The sequence below is a fragment of the Triturus cristatus genome, chromosome 2_1 (assembly GCF_964204655.1).
Source record: "Triturus cristatus chromosome 2_1, aTriCri1.1, whole genome shotgun sequence".
Taxonomy (NCBI): domain Eukaryota; kingdom Metazoa; phylum Chordata; class Amphibia; order Caudata; family Salamandridae; genus Triturus; species Triturus cristatus.
This window is the reverse complement of record NC_140581.1, coordinates 1,045,839,105-1,045,853,243: the sequence shown is the minus strand read 5'-3', so window position 1 is coordinate 1,045,853,243 and position 14,139 is coordinate 1,045,839,105. Positions and strand designations below refer to the sequence as shown.

Genomic DNA, 14,139 nt, shown 5'->3' with positions numbered 1-14,139 from the left:
TCTTGGAGGTGTAGAGTGTGCCCAACTTCTCCGAATCCCATCGGGGGTAGCCAGAGAGAGTTTCCCATCCCACCCGAGGCTTTTGCTCACCGTGTGCCACACAGCCACCAAGTGTTTGGTCGGGCCCGTAAGTCAATATCGGCTAGGTCTGGAATAGAGCGCTCTATGGTATGTGCCTCCAGGAAGCAACCATTTATCCATCCTGTAGGCAGGGTCATCATCAGGTTTATATACACAATGATTGATAGCGGCCAGATGCGCGGCCCAATAATACCTTCGTATGTCCGGCAGACCAATACCTCCATCATACCAACCCAAGATCAGTTTTTGGAGTGCTATCCGAGGTCTGCCCTGCCACTGAAAATTTCTCTGCGGGGCTTCTATTTCTTTGAAATAACAGGTCGGGAGCAGATCAAGGGAATTCTGCAGGGCTTACAGAAAACGGGGCAATGTCATCATTTTGAATAATGCCACCCTTTCCAGGAGCGAGAGCGGGAGCTGTTTCCACACCTCAATGTCACGTTTGAATCTCAGCAAGGGGGGGTAGTAGGTTACGCTTATAACGAAGCTGTGGATCAGCAGCGATAAACATGCCCAAGTATCGAAATCCCCTGCTCGCCACCTGCATGGGGCAGTCACGGGGCAAGGGTGGAGGATCCCCGTTAAGGACGTAAAGTAGGGACTTGCTCCAGTTTATTCTGTAGCCCGAGTACCTCCCGAAGACCGTGAAGATATTGATTACTACCCGTATGGAGGACCTGGGATGCCAAAAATAGGAGGATGTCATCCATATAAAGGGAAATGAGATCCTCCCAGTCCGCCGTCCATTTGAGCCCTCAAATTGAGAGACTCCAACGGATCCTTGCCGCTAGCTGCTCCAGGGACAGGACACAAAGGAGAGGCAAAAGAGGGCACACCTGGCGGGTTCCCCTGTACACTTGCGCCACTGGAAATACAAAAGCCCGGTCCGAAGCCCAACTTGGTCAGGACTGCAAAGAGATAAGACCACTCAATTGTATCAAATGCTATTGTGGCGTCCAACGAGACCACGACCGCCGCCTCTTGGTTGGTGTTGAGTCTGCCCAGAACGCCGTGTACGCGCCGCAGATTTAATGCAGTATTGCAGTGGGGCATAAAGCCTGACTGGTCAGTATGGATGAGGTTGCAGATCACTGGTATCAGACCGTTCGCCAGCACTTTGGCGAGGATTTTGGGTTTGGCATTCAACAGGGAAATTGGCCTATAGGAAGATGAGGGTCTGGGTCTTACCGTCCTTGTGTATTGTCACCAGTGTGGCAACACGCTGATCGTAAGGAAGGAGTCCCTTATCGCGGCTTTCGCTGAGCATATTACCCATGTGGGGAGCTATAACGTCCGGTCTCCGTCTGTACAGCTCTATCGGCAATCCGTTTGGACCGGAAGTCTTGCCAGTATGGAGGCCACGGATCGCCTTTGCCAGTTCGTCATCCGTAAGGGCACTGTCAAGCACGTCGCGTTCGTCAGCCGTGAGAGTCGGCATTCTTATATCTCGGAGGAGATGCTCCGAGTCTGCAACAGAGAGACTGGAAGTGGATCGATACACAGAGCAATAATAGTCAGCAAACATGTACAGCACGGATCCCCTCCCCTAGGTCGTACAAACACTCTAGTTACCAGATTCTGTGGGCGTTTGACTCACCCTTGAGTAATGTGTAACTACAGCCACTACTCACCTGACTAATCCTTAACCACTCCACAATTACAGTGCGGACCACCATATGAGGGGCTGTTCCCTGAACCTTTTCTACTATTGGTTGCTTCCCTCCCCTTGTCCTGAGGAAGACCCGCCAGCAGAGGATGTAAATTGCCCTCTTTGCGCCAGGGTCGAAACGTCGACATTCTCCCCCAGTGAGCCTGTACCTGTCGCCACCCCAGCCCTACCTATTTCCCAGACAATAATTCTCTGTACAACTTCTGAAAACTGTAAAACAACATTGTTTGGAAATAATTCATGAGGGACAGGCTTATCTGTGAACTGGTACCATTATGAATCATAGCCAGTTTGCTAATGACATCCGAGTATAAATTGATTGTTGAATCTGACTTGATTTCCTTCTCCTCATATCTGTCCTACCTCACGAGCACACCTTCCTTTTCCACACTCCCCTTTTGGAGCAACATTTCTGCTAAAACATGTTTGGTGATCTGTTATATAAGAAGTTGAATAATAAATGACAGTCACCATTGGAGCCAGATTGAATGCCTTTTTTTGGAGATGTACATGCTTGCACATTGAAGTATTTGATGGTGCAGGAATGAACCTATGCTAGTCGTATGCATAACCAATGTACTTTTTGAATAATGAATGCTTATTGCTAAACTGTTAATGGAATAAGTCTGGGACCATTGTGTTTCTATATCTACTCCCAATGCCGACTGCTTCACCCTCTGTCCAATGCACATTACTATAGGCAGTAACATTTCTTCAGGTAAGTGATGCACTTCATCACAACATTAAGTTATACCTCTGATTCTGTTGAAAAGGAAACTGCCAATGGTCACTGGCAGTTTTTTTTTTTTTTATTTGTTTTTCTTGAATTACACACCGCATTGAGCCGGACATCATACTGTGATATATGGACACATAAATGCATTACATAGGTCACAGATTGACAAGCAATGTAGAATATCACATCGCACCAATATCGTACATCCACGACATTCCCCTCGTGGAATCATGTAGTGGTCTAATGTCGCTAATGCGTCCCAAACAGCAAGAAAATGACGAAGAATTATCGACAGTTACCTCTACGCTAAGAATCCGGTCAAACGTGTCATGATCAAACAAATCTATCAATATCTAATACAATCATAACATTTCTAGCAAAAACTCACACGGTCACTGGCAGCTTTGTCTTTTGTAATTTCCTTGACTGCAGCAGGTTCTGACACAGCTGTCAGTACAGCTCCAAAATAGACGTGTTCTACAAAAACCATGTAAAGGGATTCTTCCATAATCATAGGAAATGATTCAACTATGTATCTGTATTTGGTGATACTCATGCCGTGGAATCATTATTGAAAGCAAGTTCCTTATTCTTATGTCTTTGGATGTATGTGTTTTGAAACATGGCAGGGCATTCAATATGTGTTTTAATGTTTTTCAGTGTGCAATATATAAAGGTGAATATTCAGCCGTACACCCCACAGTGAGAATTTTCTGGGAGACATTTCACAACTTTCCACTGGAACAGAAAAAGAAGTTTCTTTGTAAGTTTAATATAGTTCACGAGCCTATGTGTTTCTTCCTAAACAGACTACAATTAATACACTGCCAGATGTTACTTCAATTTTATCTTGCTGTTTGGTTGCTTTGCTAAGTGTAATAATCAGTGATACTCTTAAATGGCACGTTCTTTTGCAGTGTGTGGGTGTCAATTGTTCTACCACTTCCTTATTACATTCATCTCTATTACTGCTCAAGTCCTCTCCAATGAGTTCCACAAGGGTTCTCTTGAGGCTACCTTGACTATGGCCCTGCGGTTCCAGAGCTTATGAGTCTCTGAATGGGTGTTCTGCTTTACTTATGCTGCCTCTGTATTGCTGCATATTTGTATGACAAATGAGTAGAGATGGTCTATAAAAAGATTCTGTTCAAATAAAGTAGACTGACCATGTAAAATGAAATCAGCATGCTAAAGCAGGCAGTTTTAATACAAATTGGTTGACGAAACGGTGTGTTCATAGCAGGTTTGGCTGTAGATGCACATGTTTAGCATACTCCCGTCACCTAATGTTGGGCTCAGATGGTTGCACTTTGTTTTGTTTTTGTTTGAAGAAGTCTGTCGAGTCACAAGGTTTAGCGAGACTCCTCTTGGTGTACATTGCACATGGGTGCCAACTCAGATTGTTTTTCTTCGCCATCAGGTTTGGATCTACCCCAAACAGGCTCCCAGTTTGTCATATCTCAAACACATTTTTCATTGGTCCCATTCGGTTACTTTGTATCCTGTTAGACCAGATTCTTTTCAATTCTAAGAACTTTTGTCTCCCTAGACATGTGATCACCAAAGACAGTTTTCAACGCCTTTGGGTGTCGAGGGCTTTGCACCCCCTTGGCGGCCGTGGAACACAGTATTTCTTACCATGAGAATGCTGTATGGGTGTTGAAACGGACACACATGCAGAATTACCCTTGCTACCAATCAAAGTGTCCATGGCTGGACCAGCATGAGCTATGCAACAACAAAGTGCATGGGAGTGCTCCAGACTACTCCGTACAGGGGCTCCTTTCATAAACAGCAACCCAGAGGTGGAGCAAAGACAACCAGAGGCAGGAGCATTCCTTTCACCAGCAAGTTGGGAGAGGGTTCAATATAGGCTCCAACAGGAGTAAGGAGAAAGGTGGCTTTGTTAAGTAGCTGACACCTCCAAACAGTGACTTGCCCCACCCCAATCAAATGTCACTTGACTGGGAAAGATGTTCAATTTTCTCTCTCGCTGGGAAGGAATCACGTCTGTCAAGTGGGATTTGCCTATGGCCCAACATAGATATTGCCCTTCATCCCACTCCTTATGCATGCTTTCAGCAAAGGAAGCCGCTCCCTCCTTCAAGCAGTGAACGCTCTCCTACAGAAGGGGCACCTTAAAGAGTGTGCCACCACTACACCAAGGGAGCAGCGTTTACTCTCTGTACTTTCTGATCTCCTATAAGGACAGCTCTCTTAGGTCCACCTTAAACCTGAGGCCCATCCTATCCGAACATTTTCACATGACAACTCTGTAGGGTATCATCATCATCCTCCTCCTTCAGTGGGTGATTTCATAACAGTACTCAATCTCAAGAACACTTATTTCCACATGCCTACCCACCCAGCTCATCGACAATACCTTCACTTTGTGGTAAGTGGACAACACTAACACTTCAAGGTACTTCTGTTTGGGGTCACCACAGCGCCAAGGGTTTTTACAAAGTGTCTAGCAGTGGTGGCTGGGCATTTACAAAGGAAATGGCATTTACATATTTCACTACCTCAATCATTGGTTGATCAGATGGAACAGTAGCAAGCTGCAATGTCTAGCACACACACACACACACACACATACACACACACCATTGGTGTCCATGCTCTACAACCTGAAATTCACCATAAACACCATCATGTCCCACTCACAGCCTCTTCAGTTACAATGCTTCTTATGGTCAGTTATTATTTACTCACATAGAAAGCCTACTCCAACTGGCAGAGAGTCACAGCCTCTCAGCAGCTGCTCACTCTTTTTCAGCTCAGTTGTCCACTCATGGTGCGGACTGTTGTGTGCCTTCTGGAGATAATGGCCTCTGCATTGCTATTGTTCCACGTGCAAGGCTTCATTTACTCCGTTTAGAGTGCCTCGTGGCTCAAGTGGTCCCAAATAGAGGATCTTTGCTGGTACAGGCCACAGTATGCTGCTCTCTGCATTGGTGAAATAGCAACAACTTGTTGTGAGGTAGGTCTTTTGCAGACCAAGTACCACAAGTGGCCATAACCACAGACGCCACTTTCATGGGGTGTGAAGCACACTTCAACAATATGACTGTCCAAGAAATTCCCTCTCAACAACAGGGTCGCAACATCAACTACCTGGAGCTACTAGCCATTCATGTTACTCGTTACAAAGTAGTCCTCCTCAGTACAGACAAAATGCTCTCTATGTTCTAGCATAGGAAAACCGTGCATTACACATTTACCTCCGCTATTTCAGTTAGCCCAGGAGATTTGGTATTAGGCACTCTGTCTCAACATTCACGTCATGGTTGATCATCTCCCTGGGGTGGGCAAAGACTTTGCAGCCCTGCTCAGCAGTACACTTCAACAAATCCATGAGTGGGAGCTCCACACCCAGGTCCTACATAAGTACTTTCAGATAGACCTGTACACCACCCCAGAAAACGCATAACTCCCAAACTTCACCTTCAGATACCCACACCCACTGTCCAAATGCAATGCTATGGATGAAATTGTCAGGGATATTTGCCTATGCTTTTCCACCTCTTTCACTGCTTCCTTACATTGTCAGGAAATTCAGACAAGCATCACTAACTCTCATTCTGATGCCTAATCTTGAGCTAGACTACCCTGGTACTCCACTGTCCTGGAGATGTCTGTCAACCCTCTCGAGAGAATCCCACTCAAGCTGGACGTTCTTACTCAGGGGCAAGGTCGAGTGAGACATCTGGATCCTAGACAGCTCAACCTTGCAATTCAGTACCTGATGTCGGAGAATTATGGTACCTCAACCTTCCCCAGCAGTGTATGTTCACCTTAAAGGATGCCTGACAACCCACAACCCAGGCTTGTTACAGGGCAAAATGAATACAGTTCATCCACCATTGCATTTCTAAGAATCTGCAATCTATAAAGCCTATAGTATGACATATGACCTACCTTTTGCATTTGCAAAAAAATGCAGGTCTTGTCTACACTTCCAACCTTTTACACTTTGCTACAGTTGCAGGGTACATGCAGAACAGGGGGCACTTGTCTCTTTTTGGACTTTGGTGATTAAGGTCTTCACTCTGACATGCCAGCCCAGTGGTGGACGGGCAATAGGTCAATAATTGCACCGGTAAAGTCAGTTGAAACTCCACTGGTGCAGACCTGGTGCTCTCCCACACCTCTAAATGGGTATGGGAGCCTCGTGCTTGGCATCTATCATTTTTGGCAAATACCCTGCATCTGACAAAAGGTAAAAAAACCTCATTAAATCTTTTTCTTTGGACGTTAGATTGGGGCTCGGGGATTAATCACTAGCCGTTTCTTGGAGATGTAAGTCCTAATGCTCACAAAATGACAGATGGAAATGTTAGGTTTTTTTTCCCAATAAATATTGACGTGTTCTGGAAGGAATTTTCATCCAGTGACTTAATTGCTGGTGAATTTGCGGTCTTCTTATAGTTTGAGCATATTAGCCAACATGCCCTTGTAAAAATGCCTTTCTCTCTCCGTCCCTGTGCAGACAGTCTGATCTTGCTGTTTCTTTCAACAAGAATGTTACTATCTCTTCCTTACATCAGAGATTTGAAAAATGTCAGTCATTGGATTCCAGCTGAACTCCAGTACAAAGCTAACAGTTGTTTCACTTCTAAATTTAAACAGGACAGATTGCTGCACAGCCAAGCAAAATTCCATTTGATCTAAAGTTAGTAAAACTCCCAGGCTTGTTACGCCACAGTTTTTCCATTCTCTTCACTCTTAAATCTTAGCTTCCCTCCTGTTTAACTCTCCAAACTAACTGTTTTATATCTATTTTTGATAATGCACTAGCTACAATCAATGCTCCACAGGACATCTCACTGGTAACTTTCATGTTTATATTCAATCCTAGCTGATTGCAGAGCAAAGTCCGAAAGCAATCTATGTGATATATATGCCCTTGATGAATTGAGTGACATTTGAAATTTTGAGTGATAATCACACAGTATGTGCATCACATTAAGTTCATTGGACCAGCAACCGGAGTATGGCGTTGTATTGCATACCTTTATTAACACTACAGTGCTGCCTCATCCTGGTATTCAAAACAGAGCATGCATGAGCCCCACATGCTAATCCTGTGCCTCTTCTGCCCTCCAATTCATATGAGGAGCAGAATTTTTCTTGGTTTTGAATAAGTGAATGACTTGTTTCCCTCTGCCACCCGTGTTCACGTCTTCAAGCAGTGCATAGAATGTGCCAAAGAAACAATTTGCTGTTGATTTCCAGTAAGGGATAAGTACTAAAAGTTGCTTGTAAACTGTTCTATATTGACCAAAAGGATTTGGTGTCAAGAACGCTATGTGTACTGAATAAGTCAACACTGCCTACCGGTACTAGGGAGTGGGTGCCTTTTAATCCGGGGCATTATTCTGCCTGTTCAGAAGGGTAATCTCCACATACATGCACTTGATAGGACTTCTTAGAACGAAAATATCCTGTCCACAGGCTTTGTGTTTTCTGGTACTAATGGACCTTTTCAAACATGATCCCCTTTGAAATTTACCAAAAGGGGCGCTTCTGACTATCAAACGGGACAAAGCTCAGGGCTCCTAGAAACAGATCCTCCAAAAATGTTGATGGCACTTTGGCCAAATAAACATCTTTCACTAAACCTTACTCTTAGAAGGTTGAGCTTGTGTACCTCTTCATTGATTCCAGAGATCACCCCTTCTGCATTGACTACCGTAAAAATAAAAAATGCACCTCAGCTAGTTTACTGTTGTGTAAAAGGGTAACAATCTAGGTTTCTAAAGCAAATTGGGTTCCAGTTTGGGTACCAGAAGTTTCCCCTTCTAGCGGATACTACATGGGTGCATACAGAGGGAACAATTCTAAAGGATGTGGAACAGGTGCTGCCACGCGCACTGCACCCTCTAGCTCAAAGCAATAACTCCCTTGTCATTCCCTCCAACCAATTAACTCCTTTCAGGGGCAGACAACAACAACTTTTAAATACTTGGAAAACCATAACATCAGATCAGTGGGTGTTTGACATTATCCAACATGGTTATTGTCTGGAGCTCATCACCACACCTCCAAACCTTCCAACTCGCAGACACAATCTTTTTGTAGAGCATCAATATCTCCTAAAACAGGAAGTAGAAGCTCTCTTGCTAAAGGGAGCCATAGAACCAGTCCCTCTTCAGTATCAAGGCACAGGAGTGTACTCCCTATATTTGCTCATTCCAGGAAAAAGGACGGATCATTAAGGTCCATATTTGACCTCCGGCCTTTAAATCATTACATACCATCAAAACACTTTCATATAGTAACTCTTCAGGATGTGATTCCATTGCTTCAACAAGGCGACTTTGTCAGCACTGGACTTAAAGGACGCCTACTTCCATATTTCCATTCATCCAGCTCATCACAAATTCCTCAGATTTGTTATAGCAAGAAAACATTACCAACTCAAAGGGCTCCCATTTGGAGTCACAACTACTCCTCGTGTGTTCACCAAGTGTCTAGCAGTGGTAGCAGCACATCTGTGTCGACAAAACATCCATATCTTCCCATATCTCGACAACTGGCTCATAAAAGCCAATAAGCTTCTTTTGTGTCAACTACACACTCGTCCCACTGTCGACCTTCTGCATCCACTGTGATACACAATAAACATACAATAATCACATCTTCAACAATTACAGGTTCAACCATACTTAGAGGCCATACTCAACACACAGGTTTAGCCTACCCGAATCTCACCAGATTCCAAACTATTCAAACGGTGTTGCACAAATTCCAACCCAATCAAAGCATAATAGTCAAAACAGTTATTCAAGTCCTGGGCACGATGGCATCCTACATTTGCGATAGTACCACATGCTCGGCTGCACATGCGTCTGCTGCAAGAATGTCTATCACGCCAGTGGTCACAATCACAGGTTCACTTACAAGATCTAGTGTTCGGGCACCCTTTTCTTGACCCTGGTCCCCAGATGATTCTCAAAGCAGATGCATCCCTTACTGGATGGGGTGCTCACCTACATCATCTAACAGTCCAGGGTCTTTGGGAACCCAAACACCTGGATCTCCATATCCACTACCTTGATCTATAAGCTGTTCACTTGGCATTGAAAGCATTTCTACGTCACCTCACAGGCAAAGTTGTCTTGATCCACACGAACAACATGACAACCATGTTCTAGTTACAAAGGGGGGGGGGGCACACTACAGTTGTCATACCTATCTCAGATGATTTGGTGTTTGGCAATACGTCACAAGATTCACCTACTAGCAGAACACCTTCCTGGAAAGGAAAACCAGATTTCAGACCTCCTCAGCAGGATGCGGCAACAAGTTTACGAATAGGAACTCCACCCTTAAGTCCTTCTCCCATACTTTCACAGGTGGGTGTTTCCACAGATAGACCTCTTCGCAACCGCAGAAACCCGGTTACCTCACCCTCAGTCTTAGGGCAATGCTATGTGGATGAACTGGTCAGGGATATTTGTCTACGCTTTTTCACCTCTCCTCTTATTCCATTTGTGTTTCGGAGGCTCAGGCAAACGTCTCTCACCCTCGTCCTGGTAGCACCCACTTGGGGTCGCCAACCATGGTTTAGCATGCTACTAGAATTATTAGTAGTTCCCCATGAGAAGCTTCCTTTCTACCCAGATCTTCTCACTCAGAACCATTGACAAATACGGCACCCAAACCCAAATGAACTCAATCTTGTGATTTGGCTCCTTAAGTCATTATATTTGGTTATTTAAATCTCCCATCAGAATGTATTACCATTCTTAAAGAAGTTTGTTAATCAACAACTAAAGCACGTATTATGCAGCAAAATGGAAACTGTTTGTTTTCTACTGTCATAACAAAAACATGAATCCCCTTGACACAACTGTACAAAACATTGTCTGTTACCTTCTTCATTTCCAGAACTCTGGCCTTGCTTATACATCCATATGTCTACATTTGGCTGTGATTGCTGCCCCCTTGCAAAATAGACAACAACTATCTTTGTTCAAAGTGCCAATTATTAAGGCATTCATGGAAGGCCTTAAGAGTTATTCCACCTAGAGTTCCACGTGCACCTACATGGAATCTTAATATTGTATTTACTAGACTTATGGGTCCACCATTTGAACCATTGCACAAATGCTCCCTACGGTTCTGATCTTGTAAGGTTGCATTTCTAGTGGCCATTGCCTCACTAAGGCCTGTCAGCGAGCTCCAGGCTTTAACCTTGGAGAAACCATTTTTCCAACTACATAAAAATAGGGTGGTTCTGAGAACAAACCCAAAATTTCTTCCAAAGTTGGTTTCATCTTTTCACCATAATCAGTTAAACTACTTACTTTCTTTCCACAACCAGAGTCAGTTGTCGAAAGGGCCCTTCATTCACTCGATTACAGAAGAGCTCTTATGCATTATATTGACAGAAATAAATAGTTTCTTAAGATTAAACAGCTTTTTATTGCTTTTTCGCCCCCTCACCCAGGAAAGCCCATATCAAAATTAGGCATTTCTTGATGGCTAATTAAAAGCCTTCAAACATGTTATGCCAGAGTAAAATAACTTTGCCCACACCACCTAGGGCTCACTCTACTCGTAAGGTAGGATCTTCCATGGCTTTCCTGGGAAATATTACAATAGCTGATATTTGCAAAGCTGCTGCGTGGTCTACACCGCACACTTTCACTAAACATTATTGTGGAAATCTTTTAGCACGCTAGCATCCAATGTCAGTGAGGCGGTGCTTCGTACTCTCTTTCAAACAACTGCAACACCCACCGGTTAGCCAATGCTATTTAGGAGGGACTGCTTTACAGTCTATGCTAAGCATGTGTGTCTACAGTCTCAGAGTCCTCATACAGATTGTTACTTACCCTGTAAGAATCTGTTCATCGCATGTATTGAAGTTTTACATATGCCACCTTCCTCCCCTGACACCCGTGACCATTGTAGTTCATTTACATTATTTTACTTCCATGGACATCTCTATGTTGACACTTTTACTCCATTCTCACCTGCCTGCGGGAAAACAATCTTGACAATGAAGCCGATGCCCATGCACATTATCACCAAGAGGAGGAGTCACTTTACCCCGTGTCTCAAAACAGTTCTTGAAAGAAAAACAACTTCCACACATCCAGACCCAACACTAGATGGCGGAAGTATGCCAAGCTTGTTATTCTACAGAACTAGCCAGAGAGTTTGAGGAAAGAAGTAGCTCTCCTTCCCTTTTGGAACAGGCTGAAGACTTTTTAAAACAAGCTTGGCAGTAACCTGTTATGAAGAGACCAGTGGTATTTGTGCGCTACATAAATGTCATTAATAACGTAACCCACTACATGCAACAAACAGATGCTTACAAGGTAAGTAACATAATCCTTTCTTAGTATTTACATTTGATAATCCAAACTTGTTGGGGTTTTGGTAAGCTGCCCATTATCTTTCCATTTTTCCTGCTCTTGCCTTCATCCTCTGTCTAGTGTGAAAAATGTTTGGGAAACTGATGCCAGGGCTCTGTGTTGCACCATGTGTAGTCCTGTATCGTCGCATCCAGAGGTGGTGTGGAGCCATATTGTCTTGCCTGGTGATACTGGGCCGCTATTGATGTATTAAAAGATTCCAGATCTAGTCTCGTGTCTAAGTATATTCAAAAGATTTTGCATCTGTTGGAAGGTAGGATATCCACCAGAAATGTGTCACCAGAGGTAAGTAGCTTGTTCTTCTTGTCTGGAATAGTAACATTTTTTAAATTCTTATTTTTTTGGCTTCTGACTTGCATATAATGACCTGTTATATGTAGCTTGTCTTGAGGCCACAGTGCCCCAAGACACAGGCTTTACCTCAGATCATTTTCTTTTTACCATTGGCTGTTGTAGTGTCATCAATATGCTTTGGGCTGAGGACTATTAGTTTTAGCACAATGAGGAAAATACCTTCAGGCCTTTGAGCAAAATAACAAAAACGCATGATATTAGTTCATCTAAAACAACATTGGTTCCTTTCCTCCAACATCAACCAGATTTGGTTTGTGTGACAGGAAAGGGATAGTTATGCACAGTGCCAGAACCTATTGTGCAAACTTTTTATCCAGGATTCTTGACAACACATGGTGTCATTCGAGCAAGCTAGGGTTTTCAGTGGAAGAAAACTAATAGATTCCTAAAGTGATTTTGGTGAGCTCCTTAAGCAATTTTGTGACAGGTGAGTTCTTTTGACTAATTCCAAGGATCTTTTGAGGACGAATGGGAAGAAGTGGCAGGGGAATGGGAAGGAACCCCCTTAGGGCAGGGAAAGATACCCAGAATTCCTCATCAAATCCTACAATGCACCTCACAGGGTCCACCTATGAAGGTGCCCAGATAGTAATATCAGCACCAATAGCTTCAATGCAAATTCAGGCTGCAGTGTCAAACAAAATGAATTCCCTGAACTGAAAGCTGACCATGAGAGGGTGCTTCAGTTTTGGTCAAAATTTGGCCTAAAAGAATCTTTAGCTTGAAAAGCCAGAGTGGCAGTACCGAGAGCTTTGACTTGAAAAAGAGCTTCATCCAAGGGCTGACGACCGTCTTCGAAAAAGGTGACTAGCCTTAAAAACATAATAAGCCCTACTTTGTACAAGGTATGTGTAATCAAACCCTTTAAGGGTGGTCAGATTAAATGAGAGCAGCAGCCCAGTGTGAAAAAGGGCATTTCACCTTAATTAACCTTTAGACTGATGGAAAAAACGTAGGCCAACGGATACAGACCCTGATCTTGGCTGGCCTCACACTGACATTTTGGCAAATTCCCACTCGCATAGATGCAGCTGCACAACATCTTCAGCTTCTGTTAAAAATACTTTTTTACACTTGGAGACAGATATGAGATTTAAAGATTTAAAAAAGCCAGGAAGCTGAAGGTTGCATAAGTATACTTCATCATCCAGAAGAAGGATTATACACTTCACAGATATGTTTGCACCCAACAATTAAAGATGTCTACACTGCAAGATGTTTCCAGCAGGGAGCTCAACACAAGGTGTATTTGGGCTGCCTTCTACCATTTATAAGCACCCACACACTGCTGGAAATTAGTATTTTTCTTATCTTCCATCACTGGATTTATTTGCAGCTGATTCACCACTGGTTCATATTTTGTGGCTGTGCAGCCCAAGGGGTCAAGTAGAGAGGATGAATGGACCTCCCACTAGCACAAAGCCAGTTCTAGATAAGCAATTTATTTCAACTGAGTGCCCCCTCTGACACGAATGAATGCACACATCAGGTTGGCTGAGCATGCAACTCTGTTAGCTTGACTTGCCTACTTTAAAGCCTCTTCAGTTTTAGAAAAACCACACTTTTCCGAAACCCTTCCAAGCCCAGCTTCCATGGAGCACTGGGTTACAAATCGAATGATGGCAGCCAATCCCAAGTCACAAAGAGTGGCATTGGAATGAGCTATGCTGACTGCTAGTCCCCGGCCCATGCAAAATGAATGAATAGCCATACGGGATATCTGAACTAAAAACAGGCCAACTACCCCTAAATAGACATATCATGGTTGAATCTGGTGGTGAAGGAAGGGTTTCATGATGAGCAGCCACAGAAAAGAGTGGGGTGGACAGACAGTATAGAGTAGATGCTTAGAAGAGTATCAAGAGGTGATAGAGAAAATTGTGGCATAGATATAAGATATGTATTCA

At 43.7% G+C, this 14,139-nt stretch overlaps 1 protein-coding gene across 5 annotated transcripts in view; it reads left to right on the top strand.

Moving 5' to 3' along the window:
- HERC3 (HECT and RLD domain containing E3 ubiquitin protein ligase 3) overlaps positions 1-14,139 on the top strand; it is a 517,835-nt gene that overhangs the window by 479,710 nt on the left and 23,986 nt on the right. For all 5 annotated transcript variants that reach the window (XM_085635502.1, XM_085635530.1, XM_085635520.1 and 2 more), the window contains one exon: positions 3,147-3,249. In XM_085635502.1, coding sequence (XP_085491628.1) covers positions 3,147-3,249 — 103 coding nt within the window. The remainder of the gene's footprint in view (positions 1-3,146; positions 3,250-14,139) is intronic.